The 17,674-nt window shown below is 32.1% G+C and overlaps 1 protein-coding gene across 2 annotated transcripts in view; it reads left to right on the plus strand.

Annotated features, from left to right (window-relative positions):
- Nucleotides 1-17,674, plus strand: part of LOC129749612 (uncharacterized) — a 143,001-nt gene that overhangs the window by 37,558 nt on the left and 87,769 nt on the right. For both annotated transcript variants that reach the window (XR_008738102.1, XM_055744633.1), the window contains exon 2: nt 8,442-9,030. Coding sequence is in view for 1 of the 2 variants with exons in the window: in XM_055744633.1 (XP_055600608.1) it covers nt 8,442-9,030 (589 nt within the window). In the remaining variant the exon portion in view is untranslated. The remainder of the gene's footprint in view (nt 1-8,441; nt 9,031-17,674) is intronic.

Below are 17,674 nucleotides of genomic sequence, written 5' to 3' on the forward strand. Positions count from 1 at the left end.
GTCACACTTTACAGCTCACCTGCAGGTTATAGCTTCTATCCTTGACACAGATGCGGTTTAATAAGACAATTTACGAAATAGGTACCTGTGTGCCCACTCTTGACACGGTTTTAGCGATGGATGCGATCGTCCGAATATTGAGTGAGCCAACGATAGAAAACCCATAAAAGGTAATCCAATTAACACAGTTTTACTATTTCTGCATTACCGATTGGGGCGGCCATATTTCATTTCGGCAAATTGCCTCCTTTTAACTTTCTTCCCCTCAGACGACTTCTTCATTCATAAAACATGCCGGACCGCTTTAAAAAATCCCATAGATCATAATTTCTGACAACCACAACCTTTGGACTCCCTCTGGGACCCATCATTTATTTTTTATTTACATAGTAAATCACCCATCGGTTTGGATTGAATTTCAGGGGACGACCTTTGGGGGCGCGAATCTGTGTTTATCAAACTGCTTACGAGTCGGTTATGATGACCGCTATCAATGGGTTACGCGTTTTGTTTTCGAAGAAGTTTGTTTTGGCAGTTCAATAGGCTGCCAAATATCGATTTTGGACTTTTAAATCATGCGGAACCGGTCTTTTCTACATTCGATTTTGCACACGCGGGGATGGGCTTTCGGTAGTATATCACACCTCGATAGAAGAGGCAATTTCGAAATGTCTGCTTCGTTTAAGTGGGTATCTATTTCGTCGAAAACATAAACCCTGTTGGGAGAGAACCGATGGCGTGAAGGCACCTCGGATTCAGGAATTGCAATAACACGTCAATTAGGAGAAAGATGTACTACCGCATCGACTTTATCTCCGTGTGGTGTCAACAAGGAAAAATGTGGTCCATTCAATCGAGCTTCAGCCAAAACTTTCTTCGTTCAGTCAGTCATTATCCAAACGAACAGAAACTATTTCAAAGCTCCTACCCACTAGCAGGTACTAAATATGACTTGAGTGAAAAAAAAAACGATTGGCACAGTTGTTGTTGACCGCGAAACTTCGAAATGACGCTTTATGCTTTTGAGCGCGGGAGGGGGGGGATTCACGTTGAATTGAAATTTAAATTAGAGAAAAATGAGTCTCTGGCTTAAAACAACTACGAGCAGGCATGGAGTTGTTCCGCGGTCCAATGCCCTCCAAAATAAAAAGTTTAAACCTGGCGTCGCGATGTTGTTGCTGTTGTGTAGTGCAATTGCCAAAATTATGAGCTACCGTCGTTTGATGGTCGTTTGTGTTGTCAGAGGGATTAACTTCTGCAGAGTATAGTAGGTTGAAAATGGGCTACAAATAAAACAGTGAAGGTTGGTTGTAGATTTCAGAAGCGAAAAAAGGTTAGGAAATGTTTTAACATTCAGTTCGCTGGACCTTTACGAGTTTTTTTTTCTCGTTGAAATAAATTTTGCCGGATGTATTATGTCAGATGAAAGATCATAAATAAATTTATCGAAAAAAAAAAAAATATATTTATTCATTTATACTACCTGAACGGTTCATTGAAAGATTTAAGATTCAATGACCCCTCCCAAAACCCTTAAGAGTGAATTCTATTTCTGAGTATACTTACGAGTTGCCACCATGCGTGTATTTGAACTGCGAGCACCCGGGCAAACTGGGCACTCCTCTTTTCTAAGGAAATACGTATTTTCTGAAATAAGTTTTCACGTGGAACAGTTTGTTGTTCCTATGGTATTAATTTTCCAGTAAAAAAGAAATCTCCCTGTCATTTTAACAGAAATATTAAAAAACCAACTAGGTTCTCAAGTGACGAAAATATTATAATTTTTGGGCACAGGCAAATAAGCTCTTATGATCGTTAAATCATCTTGGTCTATAATGTACGTTCCTCAATTTTCCCCATCATTGAATTTTTGATTTTTCACTATATTAAATTTAAAATGGCGTTTTTACCTTAACTTATTGACTCGAGGCAAACAGAACATCATTTATTGGGGCACGATGAGCGTTTTCTATCGTAGAATCTAGCAGCAAATTCAACTCGATGAAATCAACTGAACTAAAGAGCTACTGCTTGCCCGATCAGGAGAGCATATCAAAATAATAACTCAAACGTATTTCACCAAGATATTTACATCTGATTCAGTTATAATTAAGTACTCTAAATTTTCGATTTTAAGTTTCTCAAATCTCAATTATCTCAATTATATCTTATTCTGATTGACAGATTTGAATGGGGTTGAGCTCATTTTTAATGATAAAGATTTTTTTTTCGGATTGTGCTAAAATAAAATGATTATATCATATTTTGATATACGTGCAACTTTTTATGAAACACGGATATCGAAGTCAACGGCCTTAACCGTACTTTGATGAGTTTCGCTCAGCAGATTTATAAATTTGAATCGAATTTTTGAGATACCAAAAATGAAGCATGATTATAGCTAAAGTACTGACATTCCTCTAGAAATTTTTCTCGAAGCATTCATATCTTGATAAGTTATTATTTTGATAGGATTTGTTCTGCCTAATATCAAACTATGCTATCTGAACCAGATATAATCTTAAAAGGAGCATAACAAAAACTGATATAATTTAGCTATGATCGTATAGATTTTTTTTTATATAATTTGAGATATTTTAACATCCTACGAGTACTGAATTATAACTCATTTAGATAGAAAAAAAATTAGTATCAAAATATCTCATCTTGATATTTAGCCTATTGTAAAAGTGTCGGAGAGGTAATAAGAAGACTCGAGTTCGATTCCTGGTCGAGAAGATTTTTTTTAATTTTCCATTCATGATCGATTATTTTGGTTGTTGCATATATCAGTGTGTGTGTGTGAATTTGCCTCGACCAGGATTCGAACTCGAGTCCTCTGATTATCATTCCGACACCTTACCAATAGGCCAAATCGTAAGATGAAACAAGTCAGGCTGTAGCTGTATGATTCAGTTGACTTCATCGAGTTGAATTCGCTGCTAGATTCTACGGAAGAAAACGCTCATCGTGTCCCGATTAATGGTGCTTATACTGCCTCAGGGGGATTTTCATTATTCCCCAACAGTGACTGAGTTTCAGCTTTCGGAAAAAATGTTTAAATTGCATTTTTTAATGTTTTTATCAACTTTTTCAAGTTTCAGTTAGTTAGGAAATAGACTTTTTTAGTGTCTGAACACGAAACAATGATATAATTCACTTATTATAGCTGTTTTTTTATGGTTAAATAAGCGTCCTTCTTAGGTGGCCATTATGCCCTTATCTCCCCTACTTGAAAAAAAAATCCTGAAACAAAAAAAATCCACAATTAATTTTTCTATTTCATTTCTGAAAAGTACAATCATGAGTGATTGGAGGTAAATTTACAAAAAAAAAAAAAACGCACCGACCAAGAATCGAACTCCAGCTCTCCGTAACCTTGCCGCAAGATCAATTCGTCAAGCAATTGGATTTCAAAACTCAACCGATTTTCTTTTTTCGAATCGATCGAATGATGTTTGATCGAATGTCAATTAATGGCCCGCTCATTTTTCATAAATTTAGTAAATTCCGTGATAGCTTGAACAGTGTGAAACCAATCAATATAATTCCTTCCTTCCTCATCTGTAAATGAATCCAATTTTCATAAAAAGTTAATTTTTACAAAGGTCTTATTACCAAATGTTGCTTTTAAATAATTTTGACTATGATAATTTTTTACGTTACTTTACTTGATTTTTTATGCTTTGAATTGAGTTCACGGTAACGTTATAAAAAATCGCAATATTCAGTAGGTACATGTTTTCATTATAACCATATTCAAATAAAAAAAAAAATGCAAGAAACAAAAAAATTCAAATTCAGTTGCCACCATGTCATTTGGTTAATTGAAATTTAAGATGAAAAAAGTTACCAAGTTTTGAAATGAAATTCTGCGTTTTTACTAGTTATCGTTATAACACAAAAAATGTTGAAAATTGCAGATCGTAATTGATTGAATTACTGATTCACTTTTGAATCTTTGGAATTTTATTCATTCAAAATTTGTCACACAAAATCAGGATTTAAAATGCAAATTCCACCTTAGAATAATTTAAAAATTTGGATTAAGATTTCTTAAGTAAAGTTCGCATAGAAATATACATTAAGGTCGCAGTGGAAATTTATACTCAGAATTTAGATAAATAGCCAATTTCAAAATTCCGCACTGAACACTCAGGTTCTAAAAACGTATTCAAAAAAAAAATTGAAAAGTTATCCAACCAATATTTTCATCTTAGTAATTTTTTAGGTTAGGAATCGAAACAAAATTTTAAAATGCTTAATAAGAATAGGTTTCAGCGGAATCTGTTTTCAGAATTGCGGAGGAAAAAAATTAAAATATCAATCAGTAGCAATTAACATCAAACTTGATATGTGACTCCGGAGCTTAGCATCAATAATAAAAATAAAAATAGAAATTCGAATTGTTAATCCATACTTGAATTTAAGTTTTGATCTATACATCAGGTACTCAGTGAAACGGGACATCATGCAACAGTATGGTTAGATGCAACATTTGTTTACCACAGTACTTATTCAATTTTTATGTTGATATAATAGAATGAAGTTATCATTTAATGATGACTAAATAATGATGACATAGTTTCTCACTGTGTGAGGTAGTTTTTTAAAGTTTTTTAAAGTTTTTTCAGTAGTTTTTACTCCTAAATGTATGCAGCACCCTTATCCTTTTTCTTTAAAAACATTTTTGACAGAAAAAATATAAAATCAAATTCAAACCAAACCAGTTGGTGCTTTATGCGTTATGACATCACAAATATATCAAAAACCATTTTTCATTAAAAACAAAGTTTGTTGCAACTTATCCTTTTTCTTAGAAGGGTTAAAATCGCATGTTTTTGTAAAATAAAAATAAAACTGGTGAAACCAATATTGTTCAGACTTCGTCAGTTTAATGTACCATCAACTTTAAAAATTTTGATGTACAAGCGATCTTTTAGTCGGTTTTAGATGACATTGAAGTTGAAAAGTGTTGCATGATGCCCCAGTTGACGGTATATTAAATATTCCAGAATCCAAAAGCCAGAGCTCAATAGAAAAATTCATTATGAGAAAAATAAAAATATTACATGGCATCATATCAAAACCATGTTGACTATAAGGATTTCCCCTTATAAAAATCAAAGTTGATGTGAAAGCCTGGAAAGAAGGTAACATTTTTTGACAAGATTTCGCAGGATATTAAGGTTAAAATAAAGGTTATTATAACTAAAATTATTTGCTTATCCTTTTCTTCCTGCAAATACTGCAATTTTCTGTAGAAATGCCAATGAACATCACTATAATCTGAACTTTTTTTCAACTTTCAAATTTACATACTGAAATTTTACGTTCAACTATTATAAAAATGACAACTTTTTTTGTCAAAATGCCTCTTAAACAAATTGATTTATGTATTTTGAAACTGGAAAAATCATTAAATCGCAATCGGGGAACCCGAAAAAAAGACCGGGAATTTAAAAATGGAGACTCGCTGGCCACCCTGTTCTTTCATTCGATAGCAGTGTACTTTAGTGTCGACATTACCTAGCTTGTAGAGAACTGAAACCAATGCTCAAAGAATTAAATACGAGAATCCTGTCTGTTTTTGCAGTTTTCCTAGAATAAATTTTGTCAAATTTTCATACAAACTTGAGCCTCATTGAGCGATCCCGTAGAATCAAACAAATGATCTGAAATTTGAAAAGGGGCCTGCTGGCAGGTCAGGTCTTGATTTCGAAACTGCCCTATTTTTTAAAGCAACCATAGTGACATACATTTTGAAGTCGTAAAGTATCGCTCCAAATAAGAAAAAATTTTCAGCCAAAAAATTCTACATATTATAGGTCGGGATTCGACAAAACCGAACTGAACTCCAAATTGAAAAAAAAAAATGGTTACCGTCAACTGGGGCAACATGCAACAATTTTCAACTTCAATGGCTTCTAAAAAACTTATGTTTACAGTTAATCGTATCCTTTATGCATCAAAAGTTTTAAGGAGGCTGGGGCATCAAATTGGCGTAGTTAAAAAAAATATTGGTTTCTTCAGTTATTTTTAATTTTCTAAAAACATGCGATTTTCACACTCCTTAGAAAATGGGGTAACTTGCAACAAACTTTGTTTTTAATGAAAAATCTTATGAACACGTATGAAAATTCATAGTTTTTAATATATTTGCGATGCCTTAAAAACTTTTACGCATGACAACACCAATTGCAGTAGTTTTCGGGTCTGTAAAAACAAATTTTCACATTTTTTCTGAAAATAAGGATGCTGCATACATTTAGGGGTTAAATAATACTACGAAAAATTCTACAAGCTGAAATCATGAAAATAAATGTTTGGATGAATGAAATTTAAATGTTTACAAACGCGTGATGCAAAACATTCATATTCCAGCACATGGAAACGAGATTTACAAGGTATTTCTTTGATTTGCATTTTGTTGCATTTAACCCCAGACACCAAACTGAATTTTAAAAATATTCATGTAAAAAAATTGGGTGATTGTTCGAAAAATATTTTTACACCAACAATGTTGGTATAACATGAGGAAACCTGTAAAAAGTTTGTAGGTAATTTTATCAAGCCGATCCGTCATACTGGGTAAAGTTTTTTTCGGCAACAAAAAATGTTAAAATTTGTACATTTATTGCTCGATTTTTCAAATTTTACATAAAAATAAAAAACTTAAGACAACTAGCTTAAGATGCGAGAAATTATGTCATCATCATTTTGTTATCATTAAAAGAAAACTTTATTACAATACAATAAATTAAAAATTGATTCAATGTAGTGTTATATACATGTTGCATCGAACCCCGCTGTTGCATGTTGCCCCGTTTGACGGTATCTATTGCAGCGGATGCGAAACATTATAAACTACCTTCCTCATCAAAACTAGAACATTTTTTCTTATTTTATTAGATTAAAAAAAAAAAATATGTTGCAGGCATTGGAAATAGCATAAATGCGTTGCGCCAAAGTGATCTGAGAGCCACCTTAAAGGAAAAGATAAAAAGCACGTTTTGGTCAAGAACATTGGTTTTGTATGAAATTTTCTTCAGTCTATTTAGTTTTCCGATTCGAAACTATTTCCAGGCTCGTAATCAACTAAAATCTGATTATTTTATAATAAATTATTCTCGTGGTCAAAAACTTCATGTTGTGGATCGTCAGCCTTGGTATACATTTTTGTTCAGCCAGACGTTAAATTCTATTTTCCATTTCTCCTAATGGATTGATAGAATTTCTCATTATTAGTGATAAAACAAGCTTTTTTTTATTACTTACTATCGTTCAGAACCCAACCGGTAAGTTAAAATCTAAAATATTTCACATTCAGAAAGTGCAAAATTTGTATGTCTCGGTTCACTCTGACTTAACGAAAAATGCAATTTTTCGAGCATCAGTCATACTCGTTGGGTTGTGTATAGAGTGTCCATTTCCTGGCCATTTTCGCGTTCCCGGGAATCGGGAATTCTGGTGGCCTGTTTCCCGGGAATTCCCGGGATCCCGGGAAATATTCAAAACAATGTCTTCATCCTTTTTAAGTTTTGAAATGCATCTGCCTATCAAAGCCAGAGAGAAACGAGTTCATAAATGTTACGTTCGAGAAAATACGATCTGCCTGCCTGCTGCGCGATTTTTCATATATTTTTTGAAGTGTTGTGGGTTTTCGTTCAATGAAAACTTTGTGGAATATAGAAAAAAAAATGGCTCCAAATGGTTGCAAAATGTCTACTGCCATAGGAATCGGCATATTCCCAATGAGTTTTGTATGACTACATTTTAAAAAAGAACAATTAGAATGGTTCCGGAGGCTATCAGGCTTTTCTAGAGAAATAATTTCATACGTGTCGGGAATTCCCGGGAATGAAACTATGGTTCCCGGGAATTAGGAATTCTCGAATTTTTCAGATTCCCGGGAATTTTCGACCGGTTAATCCCGGGACGGACACTCTATGCGTATAAAGCGCCTATTCTTAAGCTACTGTATGGCAGTTCAACATTTTGGTCCCTCCTGTGAGAACTAAGTGCAAATACATCGTTATTAAAATCCAATTTTCTTCTGAACGTGATTTCATAAATCATCCAGTATAGTCTTGATACCTTCATAAAAGTCTAAATTTGACGATGAAATGACCAAAAAAGATATCTCATAAATGGTATCAAATGGTAGGGCTGTGATCTTCGAACTCAATTATCTCAAAATCAAGATAATGGCGTTCAGTTTGGTCTGCTCAAATTCCGACCGGTAGCAAAAAAAAAATTCACATGATAAATTGTCCCTCCAACTTCTAAAGTTTTTTTTTCTAGGAGTTTAATTCTTGTAAACTTTTCATCCAGATCTATAGAAAAATGTAGCAAAAAAACATTGTTTGCAGAGGGGAACTCTATCATGTTGAATGCTTGACATCTAAATAATTCGTATTTTTCGTCCTTTCTCGTTGCAGCATCACGATGTCCCTGCCGGGACTGCCCCCATTGCCGAAAAGTCTCAGCGGATTTGACCTAGCCGGTCAGCAACTTCAATCGCATCAACAACACTACTATAACCTGCAGCCACCGTCAGCATCATCCCATGCTCAGCAGCAAGAACATCAGTCACAAGAGCATTCAGCTCATCATCAGCACCATCAACCTCCCTCATCGGCATCCTCATCGCTGCACCCACATCCACCTCATCAACCTCCACCTCCGCCACCCACGCAACAACAGTCACAGTCACAGTACAACAACCATCAGCAGCAGCCATCTTTCAACCACCACCCGACAAATCCGTTCATCCCGATCAATCCGGCCAATGCCGCGGCCACAGTAGCGAATTTGCAAAGTGTCAGCATGGCGTCCCTGGTTTCACAGCAACAACAGAGGGGCCAATCGCCCGTGAGCACCGTCAGCAGCAGCGGCAACAGTATCGTCGCGACGCCCAACAGCGGAAACAGCGGAAGTGGCGGCAGCGGCGGAAGTGGAAGTGCCGTCGTCGCCCGGAAAGCCACCACGACCCTGGACACCCAGCTGGCCGTGTTGCGGAGAGAAATGGTGAGTTTCGTTTTCCTTTTTCTTTATCTTTTCATTCAAGTGGTGGCGTCTGAGGCTACTTTCTTGCTGCTGCGTCTCTTCACATTGATGACGGTTTCGTTCCCACGAATGTCGAGCTAATCAATTTGGGGTCTCGAAGATATCAATTAAGTAGGAGAGGGTCTAGCTTGGCGTGTGAATGAACACCGGCCGAAGCGCGCTTTTATTGAGTGAGCAATTACTTCAGGTGGTCGGCTGATGGTTGTTGGGGATTTTGGAGAAACACGACGACTTTATTTTGCTGAGAATTTTTCAGACTTTCTGGTGGAGCTGCTATATATGAGAGAAAGAAGGGATGTTTGTATTTGGATCATAAAACTGAAAATTGATAACAGCACCATTTTTGGGAAATGACCATGTGAATTCAGTAGCTGAGCTTTTCATTGGAGATGCGAAGTTTTCCAAATGAGTAACATTTTATCGTCAATCTCACTGATGATTTAGAAAATAACATTATCTTTTTTCACAGTTGGTTATGTTGTGTGTTTGTACGTACCTAACCCTCTCCCAGATTTTTAGAGGAAGAGCAATTTAAAAATTTCAATGAAATTTATTGTTATTGGTTCGACCAAAACCTAACAGGTCCGGGCCACATTTTTTAAATGAAAATTTAATAGAGTTTTTAATTTTTTTTTAAATTAATCACAAAAAGGGGAAAAATAACAAAAATGAAAAAGGTTCGTCCATGAAAGATATTCAAAATTGTTAAAATAATCGTGAATATTACAGAAACAACAAAATTGCCAGTTTTTTTTAAGTAAATTGAGACATTGTTTTTTAATCGTCACGATTTTTATTATTTAAATCAATTTGGTAATTTTCATCTTTTATAGCGGTTTCTCCATTTTCTAGCGTATTTGTTGTTGTACCATTTTTGTCATTTTTTTTCGGTATTGGAAAAAATATCCAAATTACGTAATTTCAAAAAATACACACAGTATAAGATATAAAAAAAGTAAAGAAAAGTGTACCGCACAGTAATTCGAACTACGTCCTGGGGGTCTTGAGGGGCCTTCCCTCCACACTAAAAGCCATTATCTCTGGTAAAACAGATCAAACTTAAAGCATGATGGCAGGATCAAGCTATTTTACCAGAGAAAATAACTTTTAGTGTGGAGGAAGGTCCCCTCCAGGCCTCCAGGACTTTGTTTAAATACCTCCGCGGTACACTTCTGTTTACCTTTTTATTTCCATCACCGCAAATGTGAAAAAAAAAATTGACGAAAGCAAAAATAACACATGACAAAAACGTCGAAATTTGCAAGAAATCGAAAGATTAAAATAAAACAAAATGACTGAAATGACAAAAACTATCATCGAATAAAATTAAGGGCATTTGTGTCTTGTCGTTTTTGTTATTATTGTAATTTTCTACATAATTATGATTTTTAACATTTTTGTCATTGTCTCAATTTTTGTCTCTTTTTTTTAATCTCTTTTTTGCTAATTTTGTTATAGCTGTCATTTTTCTCATTTTAATTATAGCTTTCAGTTTTATAATTTTGATTATTTTTGACATTTTTGTTTTTTTGTCATTATTGTTTTTTTTTCATGAATTTCATTTTACTCATTTTTGTCTTGTTTGTCATTTTTGTCACGTTTGTAAGTCAATGTCACAAAAAGTTTAAAAACAAAAATGACAAAAATGACAAAAATGACAAAAATGACAAAAATGACAAAAATGACAAAAATGACAAAAATGACAAAAGTGACAAAAAAATTACAAAAATGACAAAAATGACAAAAATGACAAAAATGACAAGAATGACAAGAATGACAAAAATGGCGAAAATGGTTAAAATGGCAAAAATGGTTAAAATTGTAAAAATGATTAAAATGGTAAAAATGACATAAATAATAAAAATGACAAATAATTACAAAAAATGACAAAAAAGACATAACTTACAAAAATTACAAAACAGACAAAAATGTCAAAAAAGACAAAAGTTACAAAAATGACAAAGTGATAAAAATGACAAAAAGGACAAAAATGACAAAAATGGCAAAATTACAAAAATGACAGAAAAAATACAATTACAAAAATCACAAAACATTAAAATGACAAAAATCATTAAAGTGACAAAAATTAGAAATTACAAAAATGAAAAGAATCACAAAAATGACAAAAAATGACAATAATGACAAAAATAAGAATAAGGTTAAAATTTTAAAAAAAATCAAATAGGGTAAATGTACCCGAACTTGGCCCCTAAGGCATGGTTGACTATATTTCCCATGATTGTAGTCTCCCTGTTATATGTACCTTCAAAAGTCCTTCGACAAATATGATTGCTTACTAGCCTGAAATGTAGTAAAAATATGTCCTTGCTTTAAAGCGGTGGATAATTTGAGATAAACCTGATCAAACTATTGATTGAAATGCTCCTTATTGTGGCCCCCGTTCCGAATTGTGGCCCTTTATGAGTTCCTTAAATTGGCCGCCTCTAGAAGAAATTTGCCTCACTAATACAACAACAGCTCCCACGAATTCGTTGATAATATCCTGGAAGGAAGCACAACAATGTTCTGTGTTGTTTTCAAAAAGTCGAAAGTACGAAGTGTCAACCAATTTTTAGAATTGATATTTCCGTGCAGAATTATAAACTAACGTTAAAAAGTTTCACTTGTTCGTTTCAGTTTTTGGTGTGTTTAAAATTTCTATTATCAGAATGACAATCTAGAACAAATAGGTTCCAAAATATTGCATTGGTTAACATAAATATGTTTATTAACCGTGCAAACAAATCGTTTGTTCAATTTTTTAAAATATAATCATGATAGATCTGTTTCCATTGAAGTTAACATACGATAGTGAATGTTCATATTTTTTTTATTCCACTCCCATAAAAGGAGGAAAGACATTTTAAAAACCATTATGACCGAGGCAAGAAGCAAGCTAAAGCTAAAACTCAAGTAAGCGAACGATTCTTTGAATCATACATACATATTTAAAATGTCGCCCTTAGGAATTTTCTAGCAATCGTTTGCGTACACCCGGATAGCAAAACAAGACAAACTATCGCTCACTCCAGCCAGCCTGATAGAAATAGATTGCATCTCACTCGTTCGTTGGAAGCGAACAACAAATTTACAAGCTGGGTGAAATTCAAGCTGCATCTCACTCGCACTCATGCAAAATCATCATCCAAACTCGGCAGCGCTTCCTTCGCATATTCCTTTCCTACGGAAAACAAATGCGGAAACACTCTGCTGATGCACAGTGATCCATAATATAAAACAAACTTGGTCAAAATATAATTTTTGATTTCACATGAAATTGAAAACAATAAAATTTAGCTCTAAATAACATAATTTTTCAACATTGTAATGCCATTACTTTTTTCAATAAACATAATATTTAGAATGTCATAATTTGAACTTTGTAACCATTCCTTTCAAAGCGACACATATACAGCAAATGTTCATCTCCAGCACAAATAAAATGAAATAAAAATACGTTGAACCTTATTTCCAATTATAATTTTTTTTTTGGTATGGATAAAGTTACTTCAACGTTGAGATCCAAGATATCGTTTCGGATCCGAATCCTGTTGATTTCGTGCTCAGAAGTTGAGAGGAAAAGTTCTAGAAATTTACCAAAAAAAAGGCAGCTAAACTTTTAGTATTATAATTCCAACTAAGATGCCAAATACGCTTGAGAGATAAATAAATTGATTATAGTCCGAAATACATTAATGGTATTTTTAAGTTATTTCAATCATTCTTTTTACTTTCGACCGGTTTTAAATTTCCAGACCACTGTGCACTAACGGCCGACGATTCGGCTGCCGGCTGCCGGCTACCGTCTGCTTTCTGATTTCATTCTCACACATACATACAAACTTCAATTAGTGGAATTTCATGCCAAGATTAGGCGAAAAAAATGTTTATATTTTCTTCAATTTTAGATCAAATATTTACGTTGTTTGGAGTAGGCTAAAATTATATATTTTTTGCCACGTTTTGCTGTAACCAACGGTATTTTTCAGTGATTTTTTCATAGGGAAGTGTGTTTTTAAAATCGATCCGAAAGTGGCAGATGCACTAGCAAGGTAGGTTCATTTCAGATTTTTTCCGAAAATCGTTATTTTACTTCCAGTTCGTCATGTGAAAAAAAATTATTACGCAGTTATTTATATTCAATTGCGGACAAATGCTATGCAGAATGTAGACAAATGCGATTTTCTTTTATGTTTGATTTATTTTATATTTTTAGGCATATGTTTGACATATAAATTACCAAAATGCATTTTGGCATGCCAAGATAAGGAGCATGCCAAGTTAAGGCTCACATACCCTATGCAAGAATCACAAAACTGACGAAAATCTCAAAAATGACAAAAAGGATGTAAATCACAAAAGTGGCAAAAATGACAAAAACTACAAAAATGACCAAAATCACCAATAGGACAAGAATAGAAAAGTTACAAAAATGACAGAAATGACAAAAATTGCAAAAATGAAAAGAGTGACAAAAATGACATAAATGACAAAAGTAACACAAATCATAAAAATAACAAATTTGACAAAACTCACAAAAAATACGCAAATGACAAATTTAACCCAAACGTAAAAAATGACAAAAAAAAGACAAAAATGGCAAAAAATTCAAATTTCACTAGAAAAAGACAAAAAAATACAAATTTCACAAGAGAGTCGAAAAGTACTAATTTGACCAAAATGACAAATATAACAAAAATGTCAAATTTTACCTTAATGACAAATTTGCCTTAAATGATCAAAATGACAAATATGTTAAATGTCACGAAATTCGACAAAAACTATAAAAATAATTCTTTTTATCAAATTGACAAATTTGACCGAAATGACCAAAATGACAATGATGACAAAAATGCAAAAAATTGCGAAAATGAAAAAAGGTTCTTAGATGACAAAAAAGATAAAAATTACTGAAATCACAAAAATGACAAAATTGAGTAATATAAAAAATCTGACCCATTTGAGAAGAATGACAAAAATAACAAATTGACTGATATGACAAAAATGACAGAAATTTCAAATTTAACAAAGCAAAAACATAAACTACAAATATCTCAAAAAAGAAATAAATGATAAAATTGATCAAAAATTACAAAAATGACAAAAAAACCGAAAAACACAAATTTGTCGAAAATGACAAAAATGACCAAAAAATAAAAATTAAAAATAAGTCAAAAAGGACACAAAATGACAAAAAAGCCAAAAATATAAAAAATCAAAAAAAGGCAAAAATTAAATAGCTCACAAAAACTACAAGAATGATCAAGGATTTCAAAAATTACAAAAATTACAAAAAAAATAAATTTATCAAAATTAAAAAAGTTACAAAAATTATTAAAATGTAAAAATTAACTAAAGTAAGAAGAATTTCAAAAATGACAAAAATTACCAAAATGACAAAATTGATGAAAATTACAAAATTAAAGAAAAGTGAGTTAACTTACAATATTGACAAAAATTATAAAATGACAAATTTGATTAAAATAACAAAAATGAAAAAAGTGCCAAAAATGACAAAAATTACCAAAATGACAACATTGACAATAATGACAAAAATTACCAAAATGACAAATATGATAAAATGATGAAAATGACAAAAATGACATAATAAACAAAAATGACAAAAATGGCATAATTAAAAAAATATTGACAAGAATGTCAAAATTTAGAATTTCAAAAATGACAGATATGACAAGAATTACTATAATGAATAAATGACAATTTTATCCCAATTAACAAAATAGTCAAAAATCACAAAAATGGCAAATTTACATAAATGATAAAAACGACGAATGACAAAAATGACGAATGACAAAAATGACATAGATGACGAAATGACATGAATTAAAAAAAAAAAAAATTACAAAAACAACAAGAAATATATTTTCATAAAACGACAAAAATCATTAAAATGGCAAAAATCACAGAAGTGACAAAAATGACAAAAATAACATAAATTACAATATTAACAAAATTATCAAAAATAACGAAAAATCTTAAAAAATCACAATGATATTAAAAATGACAAAAATCATTGAAAATGAAACGTGACAAAAATGGCATAAATATTGACTAAAAGGCCTAAATGACAAATATTTCGAAAATGGCGAAAGCGAAAAAATTACAAAAACAAAAAGAATATCATATAAATCACACAAATTAAGAAATTACAAAATTCAAGAATGACTTAAAGACTACGACGAATATCACAAAACTGATTTAAATGACTAAATAAGGCTGGAACAAATATCAATTTTTTCTTTTGTCACTCCCCCGCTTCGAAATTTTCAAAATCCCGAAGGGAGGAATAAATAAAGTTTGAAGTATTTTAAGATAATTTCAAATAAAAATTCAAATATTCGAAAGATTACAAGACCAAGAACCAACTTTTTGAAGATGGAAGTTAATTCACATTTTGTATTCTTGATTTTATCGAATTTTTCGATAAAAAAAATACATGATTTATAGGTTTTAGCTTAGCTTAGCTTAGCTTGATTGACTACTCACATCCACCTTAAATCATTGAACCTGAAATGCAACATGAAAAATATACTAAATCAAAATCAAAAGTTCCTTTTAAGCTTCATCAAGCTTTAAATTAATTTTTTAACCGATAAAAAAACAAGCGCATTTCAAATTCAATGATCGCAAGCGTGGCTCAGTAGAACGAATTCCACATCGCCAATGGTTGCTACTCCGTGATTGACCGAGGCCATCAATTTTGTCCAGAGGTCAAATGAATGGTATCTGGGATTGACAGCACATCCACAATGAACAAAACTTATGCTCTCTCTTTACACATCAATAACGGCGCCGGCCACGTCCTAGTAGTCAATGGATAGAAGGAAAATAGAGAAAAAGGATTGAAAGAATAATAATTCACGCTTTAGAACCGAGGTTACCTCTGCATCCTAGCAAATCAATTTTTTGGTGTGGATTGGGTAAAAGGATATGATCAGGGAACACTTTTGACTAGTGTTATGCAATTTGGGTTAAAATCCTAATTTCCTAAGCTCCTGTAATTTCGTATTGAAACTCTTCAATTCAGATGATTTTTCAATAACTACATAAATAACATTTAATTGCCATTACAAGTTTTCGCATAATTAACTCCCTGCCCTAAATCAAATTTACCTAAATTTACTAAAACCCAAAACAATTTTTGATAAATTTAAGTGGATCATCAAATTGCAGATGATTTGAGTTTCGATAAATATCTTTTTGGAAGGCATCATCTAATTTCTTTTACCAGAGCTACAAACTTTTGGTGTTTTTGGTTTTTTTTCTCTATTTGATAAAAAAAAGCAAATTCTAACACTATTTTTAGATCTGATCACAAATTATCATGATCGCATGATAAAAAAAATAAATTAATGAAAACTAAAATTTTTAAATTATTATCTATTCACAAGTTTCTAACTTATTTGATTAATTTTTATTTAAACAAATTTGCCTTTATTTCAGCATTTTTATAAAATACCTGTGTAGCAAATGTAGTTTTTGTTTTTTTCGATTATATTGTCATTTTCAACTGTCAGCTACAATGTTAAAAATTTAAATTAAGTAGGATAGTAACTATTTTCAACATATTTTTCCAAAAAAAGCTAGAAAATTCGCATTTATTTTAAAATTGTTTTAAGACTTCCTGGAAAACTAAAATTTTTAAGTATATACCAAATTAATCAATAAGCTTTCTCTGATTCCTCTCTGCAAAGATTTGAAATATTGAATTAGGAATTTGCGTTTTAAATGATGCCATAGAAAATTTTTAAATATTTTTCGAGAGCATTACCAAACGCTATGAAATTCGAAAAAAAAAGAAAAAAAAATAGGTTCGAGCTTCTATAAATTCATTTTAACAAACAATTCAAATGATTCTACTATATTAGCATTATTACGATCCAGTATTAGTTTAATAGTATAAGCAAATTTTAGTTAAAGTTTAATATACATTAAGGTTTTCGTTTACGTAGTTTGATTTTGCTCAGTTTGTCTAACACGGCTTCTTTTTACACCCTTTTCTGCCATAGGTACGGTTCTTCCACTCGGCTTACGCGAATCAACACGTTTTTGAGCGAATATATTCTAGTGTTATACGTTACTGACTGATTTCATACCGCGTAAAAAACCATAGGATAATATAACAAAAAAAAAAAATATATAAAAATGAATAACCTGCCAATCCAATATTTCAATATTTATTTATTTTTAATCAACGCGGGTAAGTTCAGCCTGTATATTATTAAATTTCAATCGGGTGCCCATATGAACGTTTAAACAAACTGCATGCAATACTTATTCAAACTTGCTTGATTGTATTCAGAATAGAAAATATGTTAATTATTTGATTGCAGAATTCGATTGCTATTGAAATTAAGCTGTTCATCTATCCCAATACATTCTGTGATCTACCTATTTCAGTTTAATAAACGGCCTTGTTTTCGTCTATTTTTAACCGTTTTCCTCAAAAACTTATTTTCGTGTGGATATTTAAGATCTTGGAAATCAATGATCCTGAATCATCCTAAACATTTTGGTAGAAATCGATGTGATTTGACTATCACGATAAAAAATGAAATTTAAATAATGACAACGCCTGAAAAGA

This window comes from Uranotaenia lowii, chromosome 2, assembly GCF_029784155.1.
Source record: "Uranotaenia lowii strain MFRU-FL chromosome 2, ASM2978415v1, whole genome shotgun sequence".
NCBI lineage: Eukaryota > Metazoa > Arthropoda > Insecta > Diptera > Culicidae > Uranotaenia > Uranotaenia lowii.